At 43.4% G+C, this 12,472-nt stretch overlaps 2 protein-coding genes across 4 annotated transcripts in view; one reads left to right on the top strand and one right to left on the bottom strand.

The window, feature by feature from the left end:
* Prorp (protein only RNase P catalytic subunit) overlaps positions 1-8,618 on the bottom strand; it is a 140,517-nt gene extending 131,899 nt beyond the window's left edge. The window contains exons 1-3 of the mRNA XM_004649598.3: positions 6,688-8,618; positions 3,405-3,452; positions 2,119-2,251 (exon numbers count right to left, since the gene is read on the bottom strand). Of these exons, the coding sequence (XP_004649655.3) occupies positions 2,119-2,251; positions 3,405-3,452; positions 6,688-7,676 (1,170 nt within the window). The 5' untranslated portion in view covers positions 7,677-8,618. The remainder of the gene's footprint in view (positions 1-2,118; positions 2,252-3,404; positions 3,453-6,687) is intronic.
* Ppp2r3c (protein phosphatase 2 regulatory subunit B''gamma) overlaps positions 8,396-12,472 on the top strand; it is a 32,528-nt gene continuing 28,451 nt past the window's right edge. The window contains exons 1-3 of one of the 3 annotated variants that reach the window (XM_045154384.1): positions 8,396-8,444; positions 8,509-8,620; positions 8,760-8,984. In XM_045154384.1, coding sequence (XP_045010319.1) covers positions 8,927-8,984 — 58 coding nt within the window. In that variant the 5' untranslated portion in view covers positions 8,396-8,444; positions 8,509-8,620; positions 8,760-8,926. Of the gene's footprint in view, positions 8,621-8,759; positions 8,985-12,472 lie in introns of all 3 variants that reach the window. The other 2 variants (XM_045154385.1, XM_004649117.3) reach the window with 2 other exon arrangements.

Genomic DNA, 12,472 nt, shown 5'->3' with positions numbered 1-12,472 from the left:
TTTAATCCCAGCACTCAGGAGGCAGAAGTAGGAGTATTGCCATGAGTTTGAGGTCACCCTGAGACTCCATAGTGAATTCCAGGTCAGACTGGGCTACAGTGAGACCCTACCTCAAAAGAAAAAAAAAGGAGATAGGGGTCTGGGATAGCTCAGTGGATAAAATGCTTGCTGAGCAAGCAAGAGGCCCTGAATTCAGATCCTTAGAACACACATAAAATGCCAGGCATGGTGAAAGCCTAATATCCCAGTGCTGGGGAGATGGTGACAGAAGAATTTCAGAAGCTTCCTGGCTAGCCAGTCTAGTCAAATTGACAAGGTCTATGTTTAGTGAAAGATCCTACCTTAGAAAATACAGTAGAGGCTATTAGAAAGCTTCTCACCTCTTGGTATACAGGCACATGCCTAGAATCCCAGCAGTAGGGAGGGCTAAGGCAGGAGATCATAAGTTTGAGTCCATTGTGTCCTACACAGTGAATTCCAGGCTAGCTTCAAAAATATGACAACATCCTGACTCAAAATTATTCAACTTGCCAGTGTGGTGGTGTACACATTTAATTCTAGCACTCAGGAGGCAGAAGTATGAGGATCACTGTGATTTCAAGGCCAGCCTGGGACTACAGAGTAAGTTTCAGGTCAGCCTGGGCTAGAGAGAGACCCTAACTCTAAAAGGGGGGAGGGTCTGGAGAGATTTCACAGTAGTTAGGGCATTTGCCTGCAAAGCCTAACGACCCAGGTTTGATTTCCCAGTATCCAAATAAAAGTCAGAAGCACAAAGTGGCACATGCATCTGGAGTTCATATGCAGTGGCTGGAGGCTCTGGCACATCTATTCTCTCTCTTTCTCTCCACTTACAAATAAATAAGTAACAATTTTAAAATTAAGTATAATATAAATTATTCAACTTAATCCTAGTACTCAAGATATTGAAAATAAGCAAAATAAAGCTACTAAATGACTTAAAATATCAAATACAGGGCTGGAGAGGTGACTTGGTGGTTGAGCACTTACTTGCCTGCAAAGCCGAAGGACCCTGGTTTGAGGCTCGATTCCCCAGGACCCACGTTAGCCAGATGCACAAGGGGGCGCACACGTCTGGAGTTTGTTTGCAGTGGCTGGAGGCCCTGGAGCACCCATTCTCTCTCTCTCTCTCTCTCTTTCTTTCTCTCTCTCTCTCTCTCCTCTCTCTGCCTCTTTCTCTCTGTGTCACTCTCAAATAAATAAATAAAATTGAACCAAAAAAAATTTTAAAAAATCAAATACAATGCTAAAGAAATGTCAGAGTAATTTTATCAAGTTACCACTACCTTGACTGGCAAAGTTATGAGAAACCATAATATTCCCATAGGAGTTTGCTGAAAATCATTTCCTCCAAGCACTCAGAAAAAGAACAAGCTTCCAGCCAGACATAGTGGCACATACCTTTTAATTCCAGCACTTGGGAAGCAGAGGTAGGAGGATTACCATGCATTTGAGGCTATCCTGAGACTTCATATTGAATTCCAGGTCAGCCTAGGCTAGAGTGAGACCCTACCTCAGAAAAAAAGGGGGGGGGGGGGCTGGAGGGATTGCTCAGTGGTTAAGGCGTTATCCTGCAAAGCCAAAGGACCCAGGTTCAACTCCCCAGGACCCATGTAAGCCAGACACACAAGGTGATACATGCATCTAGAGTTCATTAGCAGTGGCTAGTGGCCCTGGTGCATCCATTCTCTCTCTGTCTTTCTCTAATAAATGAATAAAAATAAATAAAAATTTATAACAAAAAAACAAAAAGAAAAAGAAAAAAGAAAATAAGCTTCTATTTTTTATTTTATGTATACTAATTATGACCAGATGTCTCCATAGATTTCCATAGATGACAGTATACCTAATCCTTCTGGAAGACTGGCCACTGTGGCTATGGGACAAATCTAACTTACTACTTATTTTCATGAACGGGCCATGCATACTTATATATATATATAATGTCCATGGCTGGTTTAACTACAACAGAACCAAAAGGGAGAGATAGTGTACAGCACACAAAGCCTAAAATATTTACTATTTGGCCTTTACAGGAAAAAAAATGCTGGCTATTCTAGACGAGCAAGCCAAGAATCAAGTAAAGCCTGTTGGGCTCACCTGAGGTGTTGTCTTTTTATACTGGTCGCCTCCATCTATCACGTCACTCATGATTCTTCTCTTGAGAGAGTCATACTCTTCTGGACTCAGGTGAATAGACTCGATGGTTCTTCCACAGCCTGAACATTGACCACTATAATTACAAGGCTTTATGTTAAATAATGTCTGGGAAGAAAACCATTTTCTAAAATGAATAATTCCAAGGACAAGGAAAATGAAATGTAAGAAAGAACATTAAACCCCTTTGGATCATCACATCTATTTATTTATTTATTTACTTATTTTAGTTTTTCAACATAGGGTCTTGCTCTAGCCCAGGATGACCTGGAATTCACTATATATTCTCTCAGGCTGGCCTTGAATTCACAGCAATCCTCCTACCTTGGCCTCCCAAGTGCTGGGATTTAAGGCATGCACCACCATGCCCAGCTTATTTATTATTTTATTTTTGTTGTTGTTTTATTTTTTATTTTTCAGCTTTTCAAGGTAGGATCTCAATAGCCCAGAATGACCTGGAATTCACTACATAGTCTCAGGGTGGCCTCAAGCTCACAGCAATCCACCTACCTCTGCCTTCCAGATATTAGGATTAATGGTATGCACCACCACATCCAGCTTATTTATTTATTTTTAATAGCACATATTAGTACACCATAAAACCCAGAGGGAAAAACTGCTAGGCATGTAGATTAAAATTTCAAAGTAGGGCTGGAGAGATGGCTTAGCGGTTAAATGCTTGCCTGTGAAGCGCCAGTTCGAGGCTCAATTCCCCAGGACCCACGTTAGCCAGATGCACAAGGAGGCGCACGCGTCTGGAGTTTGTTTGCAGTGGCTGGAGGCCCTGATATGCCCATTCTCTCTCTATCTGCCTGTCACTCTCAAATAAATAAAAAAAAACTTTTCAAAGTAATTCTTAAAATACATCTGGGTCTCAAATCTGGCAAGCAAGTGCCTTAAAGTCTTTACATAGGCTCACAGAGCAATAGGAAAAACATATTGAGTACCCTCCAAAGTCTCTGTATGCAAAATATAGCTTTTAAGTGGGTGGGCATGGTGATGCACACCTGTGATCCCACTAGAGGATTCCCTTGAATTGGAGGCTAGCCTGGGCTACAAAGTAAGACCCTGTCCTATCTCAAAACAACAAAAAATATAGTTTCTTTTCTCAAGGGCTCTAATTATAAACTCTTCCCTATCTCTAAGGTGCTTTTAAATATTTTTAAATCAATACCAACAAAACCAATTATACCTGAATCAAACAGGTTAAAGATAAATAATGCCTTTACCTTTTCTGAATGGTGGCGAATTGTCCCTTCCACTGTTTTCCAGGAATACTACAAAATAAGATTACAAAGCCAAATTATCAGAAAGTTAAATTCCTACTGAACCAAAGACAGTCCTTGTATTTAGAAACTGTAAAGGGAGATGGAGAGATGGCTTAGTGGTTAAGGTGCTTGCTGCGAAGCCTAAGGACCCAGGTGGCACATGCATCTGGAGCTTCATTACAATGGCTGGAGGCCCTGTTGTGCCCATTCTCTCTTTCTCTAATCTCTCTCTCTAATAGATAAATAAAAATATTAGCAAAGCCGGGCATGGTGGTGTGCGACTTTAATCCCAGCACTCGGGAGGCAGAGGTAGGAGGATCGCCGTGAGTTCGAGGCCACCTTGATACTACATAGTGAATTCCAGGACAGCCTGGGCTAGAGCAAGACCTTACCTCAAAAAACCAATATATACATCTTGCCAAAGAAGGCTGGAGAGTTGGCATAGTGGTTAAGGCACTTGCCTGCAAAGCCAAAGGACCCAGGTTTGATTCCCCAGGTCTCACATTAGCCAGATGCATAAGGTGCAGACTGTACTCTACCATGCACTTCCTTTCCTTAAAGTTCTCCTCCTACATTCATCCCTCATCTTCAAGCCTAAATCTACCTTTACAAGAGGTGTAGAGAAAGCAGATGACCTTAACGTGTAACCTCTAAATCCAGCTCAACTCTAACAATCTCCATAAAGCTATACCACCTGCTCCAGTAGTTCTTCTCATCTCTTGTATTTATATTATAGAGCACTGTTATTTGGTCAACTGTCCTACATATTCTTTTTATTTATTTTGTTTTTTTTTAAGGTAGGGTCTCACTCTAGCTCAGGCTGACCTGGAATTCACTCCGTAGTCTCAGGGTAACCTTGAACTCACGGTGATCCTCCTACGTCTGCCTCCCTCCCGAGTGCTGGGATTAAAGGCGTGCACCATCACACCTGGCTCATATATTATTAATTAGGCTGAGAATATTATCCTAGTAAATCTTATGTCATCCAAAAAAATTATCAAAGTCAGGCGTGATGGTGTATGCCTTTAATCTCAGGACTTGGGAGGCAGAGGTAGGAGGATCACCATGAGTTTGAGGCAATCCTGAAACTACATAGTGAATCCCAGGTCAGCCTGGGCTAGAGTGAGACCCTTCCTCAAAGAAAAAAAAAAATAATTATCAACTTATCCTTTTTTTTACACTTACTACCATTACTTCAAAGTGATTCTGTTACCTCTCTTCCCTGGTTAATTCAGGACTTTATGATTTCTCACCTAAAATTGCATTTAAACAAAGATACCTATTTCATTATTTTTTTAAGTTTATTTACTTATTTGAGAGAGAGAAAAAAGGGCAGATAAAAAGACACAAAGAGAATGGGTGTGCTAAGGCCTTCAGCTATTGCAAACCAACTCCAGAAGGATGCACCATCTTGTACATCTGGTTTACGTGGATACTGGGGAACTGAACTTTTAGATCCTTAGGCTTCACAGGCAAGCACCTTAACTGCTAAACCATATCTCCACACACACCCCCCATTTTCATTCTTTTAAAAAATTTTTATTTTATTTACTTTTTGATTTGCAAGCACAGGGGGAGAGAAGATAGATACAGAGAGAGAGCTAGGGCCTCTAGCTGTTACAAATGAACTCCAGACACATGTGCCAGCCTGTGCATCTGGCTTTATATGGGTACTGGGGAGCCAAACCCAGGTTGTTAGGCTTTGTAGACAAGCACCTTAACCACTAATTCATCTCTCCAGAACCCTATTTTCATCTTTTAAATAACATATTTATTTGAGAGAGAAACAGAGAGATAGAAAGAATGGGTGCACTGGAGCCTCTAGCCACTGTAAAATAACTCCAGACACATGTGCTACCTTTATGCATGTCTTACATGGGTACTGGAGAATCGAACTTGTGTCACTAGGCTTCACAGACAAGTGCCTTAATCATTAAGCCATTTCTCCAGCCCCTATTTTCATTATTTTGTTTATTTACTTTTTGTTTTTCAAAGTAGGGTCTTGCTCTAGCCTAAGTAGACCTGGAATTTACTATATAGTCTCAGGGTGGCCTCGAACTCACAGAGATCCTACCTCTGTTAACCAATCTTCGTACCTGTGCCTCCCAAGTGCTGGGATTAAAGGCATGTACCACCATGCTTGACCCCTATTTTCATTCTTAATATTTTTCTTGTCATCTTTTTTCAGTGTTGTGGTAATTACTTTTCTAAAACTCCACTCCAAAATGAATATTCTTGCTGGGCGCGGTGGCACACGCCTTTAATCTCAGCACTCGGGAGGCAGAAGTAGGAGGATCACAGTGAGTTTGAGGTCACCCTGAGAATACAGAGTGAATTCCAGGTCAGCCTAGGCTAGAGTGAGACCCTACCTCGAAAAACAAAAAGAGAGAGAACATTTTGCCAGGCATGGTGGTTGCATACCTCTAATCCCAGTGCTCAGGAGTCCCAGGTAGAAGGATCACTGTGAGTTTGAGACCAGTCTGGGACTACAGAGTAAGATCCAGGTTAGCCTGGGCTAGAATGAGACCCTACCTTGAGAAAACTAATAAAAAATAAAAAGTGAACATTTTATTTAATAGGAAAACAAACCTTACCTCAAGATGTAAGTATAGAAGAGAGACTAGTTGGAAAGAAGGGAGTCAGTGGAGGGGAATTTGGAAGGGCTTTAAGGGGGTGGCATGAGGGGATTCTAAATTTATGGAAATTGTCACTAAAAAGGTTTTTTAAAAAACCTGGAGCTGGAGAAATGGCTTAGCAGTTAAGGCGTTTGCCTGCGAAACCAAAAGACGGAGGCTTGATTCCCCAGGACCCACATAAGGCAGATGCACAAGGGGCACATGCATCTGGAGTTTGTATGCAGTGTCAAGAGGGCCTGGCGTGCGCCTTCTCTGTCTCTTTTCTCTCTCTCTCTCTCTGCTTGCAAATAAATAAATAAATAAATAAAGTTTTTTAAAGATGGAAAATGTATAACCTGAATAGAAAGGACTCAGCAAGTAGCAAAACAAACAAAAAGTGAACCTACTTTGAAAATACATAAAAACATATGCACAAAGAAAAATCGAAACTAAGTGGGGCACAGTGGCACACACCTTTAATCCCAGCACTCCGGAGGCAGAGGTAGGAGGACTGCGGTGAGTTCAAGGCCACCCTGAGACTACACAGTGAATTCCAGATCAGCATGAGCTACAGTGAGACCCTACCTTGAAAAACCAACCAACCAACCAAACAAAAAAATCAAAATTACCTTTCAAACCATGTTTTTATACTGTGTGCAAAGGATTCTCCAGGGTACAGCTGGTTATTTCTTAGATAAAAAAGAATATCTCGGAGTTTGTTTGAATAATGATCATCCTTTATGTCTTTTCCAAAATCAAAGAAGGCTTTTAAAGTTTCCAACATAGGAACCAGATTGTTACTTAGCAATTCCTGATACAAATTCCAAGCTATGTTCACATCTTGATGATGGAGGGCTCCCTGTATACAGTCATCATAGTTTCTTTTTGAAGGGATCATGACTTTTTTAAGGTCTTCTAACAGCAACAAGGCTTCTCGCCATCTATCCGAATGGATTAATCCCCGGATGAGAAGACTGTAACCCCCAGATTCTAAAGTCTTGTATCTGGCTTTCATGATTTCATAGACATCAATAACTTCTGAGGTCTGCTTGTGAAGGACACAGAGATGTAAATACTTGACTAGTAAATTATATCCCACAATGCCATTGTTTTTTGCTGCTACCCATGCCAGCAATGACTTAGCCACATTTACAGAGCTATGGCAATGAGCCATTTGTGAAATGATCCAATCTTCAAAATTGGCCTTGCCTTTGAAATCTTCCTTAAGTTTATCCCACTCTTCTGAGTTTAAAGGTTTTGTTGGGAGTTGGATAGTGTTCTTCACCGGTGGCAAGGCATGAGCTTGAGTCTGAGGACTGTTTACCTGTGATCTCTTCTTAGCTGCGCCAGCAGCAAAGAGATGAGGCAACTCAGAAGCAACTTCCTTGCTGTTGGCATTTTCTTTCCTGGGGTATCTAGACTTGGCAATCAGCAGATTCATTCCTTTGGTGTTTTGAGGAGACTGGGTTTTAACAGAAAACCATCTCTGTTGATTCCTGATGCCAGAGTAAATTGTGAGAAAGAGACAGCGGGAAGAGTGTCCCGGGCCTAAAGCAAGGGAAAGGCTGCCCTTCCACAACTTAGGAAAGTTCCGAAAACTAGACAAATATAAAATCATTTTGTGGTGAGATCAGAGCCAAACAGAGCGATTTAAAAACACACACAAACTAAACAACAATCAAAAAAAGTCACAACCAAGACTACAGCAAAACCAAGGAACAAGGAGGCTGAAGACAGTCGAAGCACAACCTTTTAAAAGGTGCTATTTTGTTTGTTCCTTCCTTACAAGCAAATCAAGGTAGTGTTTGGGAGGGCTACTTGACAGCGATGATGGCACGTGGGTTCACTCCATGAAACAACTACCCAACCTTGGTGGCAATCCCTCCCTATACCGGGACAGAACAGAAATCCTGCGGTGCCCGGTTAGAATTTTCGAATCTCAAACAAGAAAGAACGCCCAGTTTCACTCACGCGGCCCACTACTGTGCTGAAAGGGGGCAGGATCCTAAGGGAAAGAAAATTGAGGAGTGAAGTCAAACGGTGACCAGGATCCCCCAACCGCGGCCCCGGCAGCAGCCGAAGCCAGTCTAGGAGCCCTGGACCTGCATTACAGTTCTCTCCTGGGACGGATCAAGAGAGTTCTGGGAGGCAAGACGTCCGCGGAGTAAGTCGGGAAGGAGGCCAGGTCCAGGAAGAACACAGACTTCACTGTGGGCCGAGAGCGGATGAACGAAGCCGCTTTCATTGAACAACTCACCGTGGCGCTCATGCTTAAGGCACCTGGCAAAACGCGAAGAAAACTACAGTGCCCACAATGCACCGCGCCGAGGCGGCCCTGCGCTCCGGCGTTCCCGCGGGCCTGACGGCGCTAACACGGAAAATAAAGGTAATTTTGAAGCTTTCAGTGGCACAAAAAGCTGGAAACGATTGCTGAACGTTCTTAATTCTAGGGACCGTGAAAGCCTCCTGATGAAGGAAAAGAAAACGTGAAGAAAGCGCGTCCCTCAAGCCGGAAACGCCATGGGCTTTTGAATCATCACGTGGTGCGCAAGCCCACAACGAGTGCGTCGCGCGGGCTTCTTTACTTGGGACTTTAACATGTGGCGGAGTGAGGGTGGGCCTCCAAGAGGAGGGTCGTGATTTTTTTTTTTTTTTTTGCTTGCTTGTTTTCATATTTTCGTGCCTGCTTTCTTCCGGTTAGCATGATCGTGACCACTGCATACAGTATACCTCAGCCAGAACTTCCGCCCGTGTGCAAGATGGCGGCCCAGCGGCCAGTCTAACCCGCAGGCCGGCGGCGTCCGGCGGCGCTCCGAGCTGGCAGCGCGGGGAGCGGCGAGTGCGGGCACCGCCGAGCCAGAGCCGGCCATGGACTGGAAAGAAGTGCTCCGCCGGCGGTTAGCGGCGCCCCAAGCGGATCCCAAGAGTGAGTTCGCGAGGGGCGGCCCGCCGGGCTAGCCCGGCCCTACGCCGGGGGCGGGGAGGAGGAGCGTGCGGGAGCCGAACTCGGCGAAGCTGGAGACGCGCTGGGGGCGGCCTGGAATGAGGATTGACCCACAACTTCTGTGGGAAGTAATCTGCAGGAACGTAAAGTTTAGCCATCGCCCCTGGTTCCCAGGTCTTTGATCTAGATTTGCGAGGAATAACTCACCTGCTTCGATCCCACCAGGACCTATATAATTCAGTGACCCTACAGCTTTTTATTTTTTTCTTTTTTTAAGTATTTTATTTTTATTTATTTGACAGAGAAAGAGGGAAAGACAGACAGGCAGAGAGAGAGAGAGAGAGAGAGAGAGAGAGAGAGAGAGAGAATGGCTGCGCCAGGGCCTCCAGCCACTGCAAACGAACTCCAGACGCCTGCGCCACTGTGCATCTGCCTTACCTGTGTCCTGGGAAATCGAACCTGGGTCCTTTGGCTTGTAGGCAAACACCTTAACCGCTAAGCCATCCCTCCAGCCCTTTTTCGTTTTTGAGGCAGGATTTTGCTATGTAGCCCAGGCTGGTCTGGACTCTTCCTGTGCCTCCTGTCATTTTTACTCTCACACTTTCATCCTCTCTCTCTCCATTTTAGATTTCATAATCCATTTTAAAAACATAGTCTACTAACCCTTTTTTTCATACTTGCATGTTAATTATCCAGGTTGAATCTTTGCAATTCTACACCCAGAATCATCAGGCAGCCGGAATTGGTTGGAGGGAAACAACCATGGTGAATTATCTCACTTCTTTTTGGGTTTTTCAAGATAGGGTCTCATTCTAGCCTAGGCTGAGCTGGAATTCCACCACACCCAGCTTCATCAGGTTTTTGGGTTTTTTTTAATGTTTTATTTTCATTTGAGAGAGAGAAAAAATGGGCATGCCATGGCAGCCACTGCAAACAAACTCCGGATGGTAGTGCCATCTTGTGCATCTGGCTTACGTGGGTCCTGGAGAATAGATCCTGAGTCCTTTGGCTTTGCAGGCAAGTTCCTTAACCGCTAAGTCATCTCTCCAGCCCTCATCAGGTTTTTGAAATCCTTTCCATTAGAAAGTTTTACCAGCTAGAAAACTTTTAGACCACATACTTGTAATCCCAGTACTTGGGAAGCAGAGGTAAGAGGATTATTGCAAGTTCCAGGTCAGCCAAGTCTAAAAACAAGAGCCTGTCTAAATAAAAAGAAAAAAGAAAGGAAGAAAAGGACATTTTTAAATTTAATTTTCTTTTAAAGAAATACATTTTTTTAAGCCAGGCATGGTGGCACACACCTTTAATGCCAGCACTTGGGAAACAGAGGTAGGAGGATCACCATGAGTTTAAGGCCACCCTGAGATTACATAGTGAATTCCAGGTCAGCCTGAGCTAGGATGAGACCCTACCTCAGAAAACCAAAAATAATAATAATAATATTTTTTTAAATTTTTATCTATGTTATTATTTGAGAGGGAAAGGCAGAGCCATGAGCCACTGCAAATGAACTAGACATATGCACCACCTTGTGCATCTGGCTTATGTGGGTCCTGGGGAATTGAACTTGGGTTCTTTGGCTTTGTAGGCAAGTGCCTTAACCACAAGCCATCTCTCCAGCCCTTTTTAAATTTATTTATTTATTTGAGAGAGAGAGAGAATGGGCACACCAGGGCTTCGAGCCACTGCAAACAAGTTCCTTGTGCATCTGGCTTATGTGGGTCCTGGAAAATCGAACTAGGATCATTTGGCTTTTCAGGCAAATGCCTTAACCCCTAAGCCAGCCTTCCAGCTCTTTTTTAAATTTCTTTTTATCAGAGAGAGAGAGAGAGAATTGGAGCATCAAGGCCTCCAATTTGCAGGGCTACTGTAATCAAACTCTAGACATGTGCACCATCTTGTCCGCATGTGTGATCCTTCATACTTCCATCACATTGACTGTCTGGCTACATGGGACCTGGAGAGTTGAACATGAGTCCTCAGGCTTCACAGGCAAGCACCTTAACTGCTAAGCTATCTCTCCGGCCCTTATGCCTCATTTTTGTTTACTATGTAGCAACACTTACTAAAAGAAGAAAATAGGGCTGGAGAGATGACTAACTGGTTAAGGCGCTTACCTGCAAAGCCAAAGGACTCAGAACCCACATATGCCAGATGCACAAGGTGACTCATGCGTCTGGAGTTTGTTTGCAGCGGCCAGAGGCCCTGGCATGCCCATTCTCTCTGTCTGCCTCTCTCTCTAACAAATAAAGTAAATAAAAATAAAATTAAAGTTTAAAAAAGAAGAAGAAAATAGGCCACATTATTGAAGATCCCAGAGAGGCTAAAGTACAATTATATGGCATTGAGACCCTCAATGATCAGAGATGATCTGAAAGAATATATTAGAGCCTAAGATTCAGAGAGGAGTGAGTAGTTAAGATCTGTGATCTTACCAGGTGTGTTACTTACACATGTAATCCCAGCACTCAGGTGGCTGATACAGGAGGATATTCTCAACTTCGAGGCCCGGTACATACTAAGTCCCAGACTAATCTGGGATTCTGAGTGACAGCCTTCTTAAAAAAGCATGGAGAGGACTGGGGAATGTAGCTCAGTAGTAGAGTGCTTGCCTAGCATGCCCAAGGCCCAGGGTTTGACCCTCAATAACATACACACAGTGTGAATTTAACCATAGACCTGAAGGACAGAGTAGAAGTGAAAGCTTTTAGAGTCGTAGAGTCATGGTTAAAGATAAATGTCTATTTATCCTAAGTAAAAAAGAATGACCAGGGCTGGAGAGATGGCTTAATGGTTAAGGTACTTGCCTATGAAGTATAAGAACTGAGGTTTGATTCTCCAGTACCCATGTAAGCCAGATGTACAAAATGGCATGTGTCAGGAGTTCATGTGCAGTAGCTAGAGGCCCTGGCACGCCCATTCTCTCTCTACCTGCATCTTTCCCTCCATCTCTCGCAAATAAATAAAATATTAAAAAGAAAACAGGGCGTGATGGCATATGCCTTCAATCCTAGCACTCAGGAAGCAGAGGTGGGAGATGGCTGTGAGTTCAAGGCTATCCTGAGATTACATAGTAAATTCCAGGTCAGCCTAGGCTAGAGTGAGACCCTAGTTCAAAAAAAAAAAAAAAAAAGAAAAGAAAGCCTGGCGTGGTGGCACACACCTTTAACCCCAGCACTCAGGAGGCAGAGGTAGGAGGATCACTGTGAGTTCAAGGCCACCCTGAGACCTACATAGTGAATTCCAGGTCAGCCTGCGCTAGAGTGAGACCGTACCTCGAAAAACCACAAAAAAAAAGAAAAAGAAGAAGAAGAATGAGTGGCAAGGTTGAAGGATAATAGATCTCTGAATGCTGAGCTTCAGAAAGTTTTTTTTTTTCTTTCTTTAATTTTATTTATTTATTTATTTATTATTTGAGAGACAGAAAAACAGCAAGTGAGTATTTGCACAGCAAATGGAACTCCAGACTC

The sequence above is a fragment of the Jaculus jaculus genome, chromosome 7 (genome assembly GCF_020740685.1).
Source record: "Jaculus jaculus isolate mJacJac1 chromosome 7, mJacJac1.mat.Y.cur, whole genome shotgun sequence".
Lineage (NCBI taxonomy): Eukaryota > Metazoa > Chordata > Mammalia > Rodentia > Dipodidae > Jaculus > Jaculus jaculus.
Note: the sequence above shows the minus strand (reverse complement) of the source record. Positions and strands in the feature narration are given on the sequence as shown.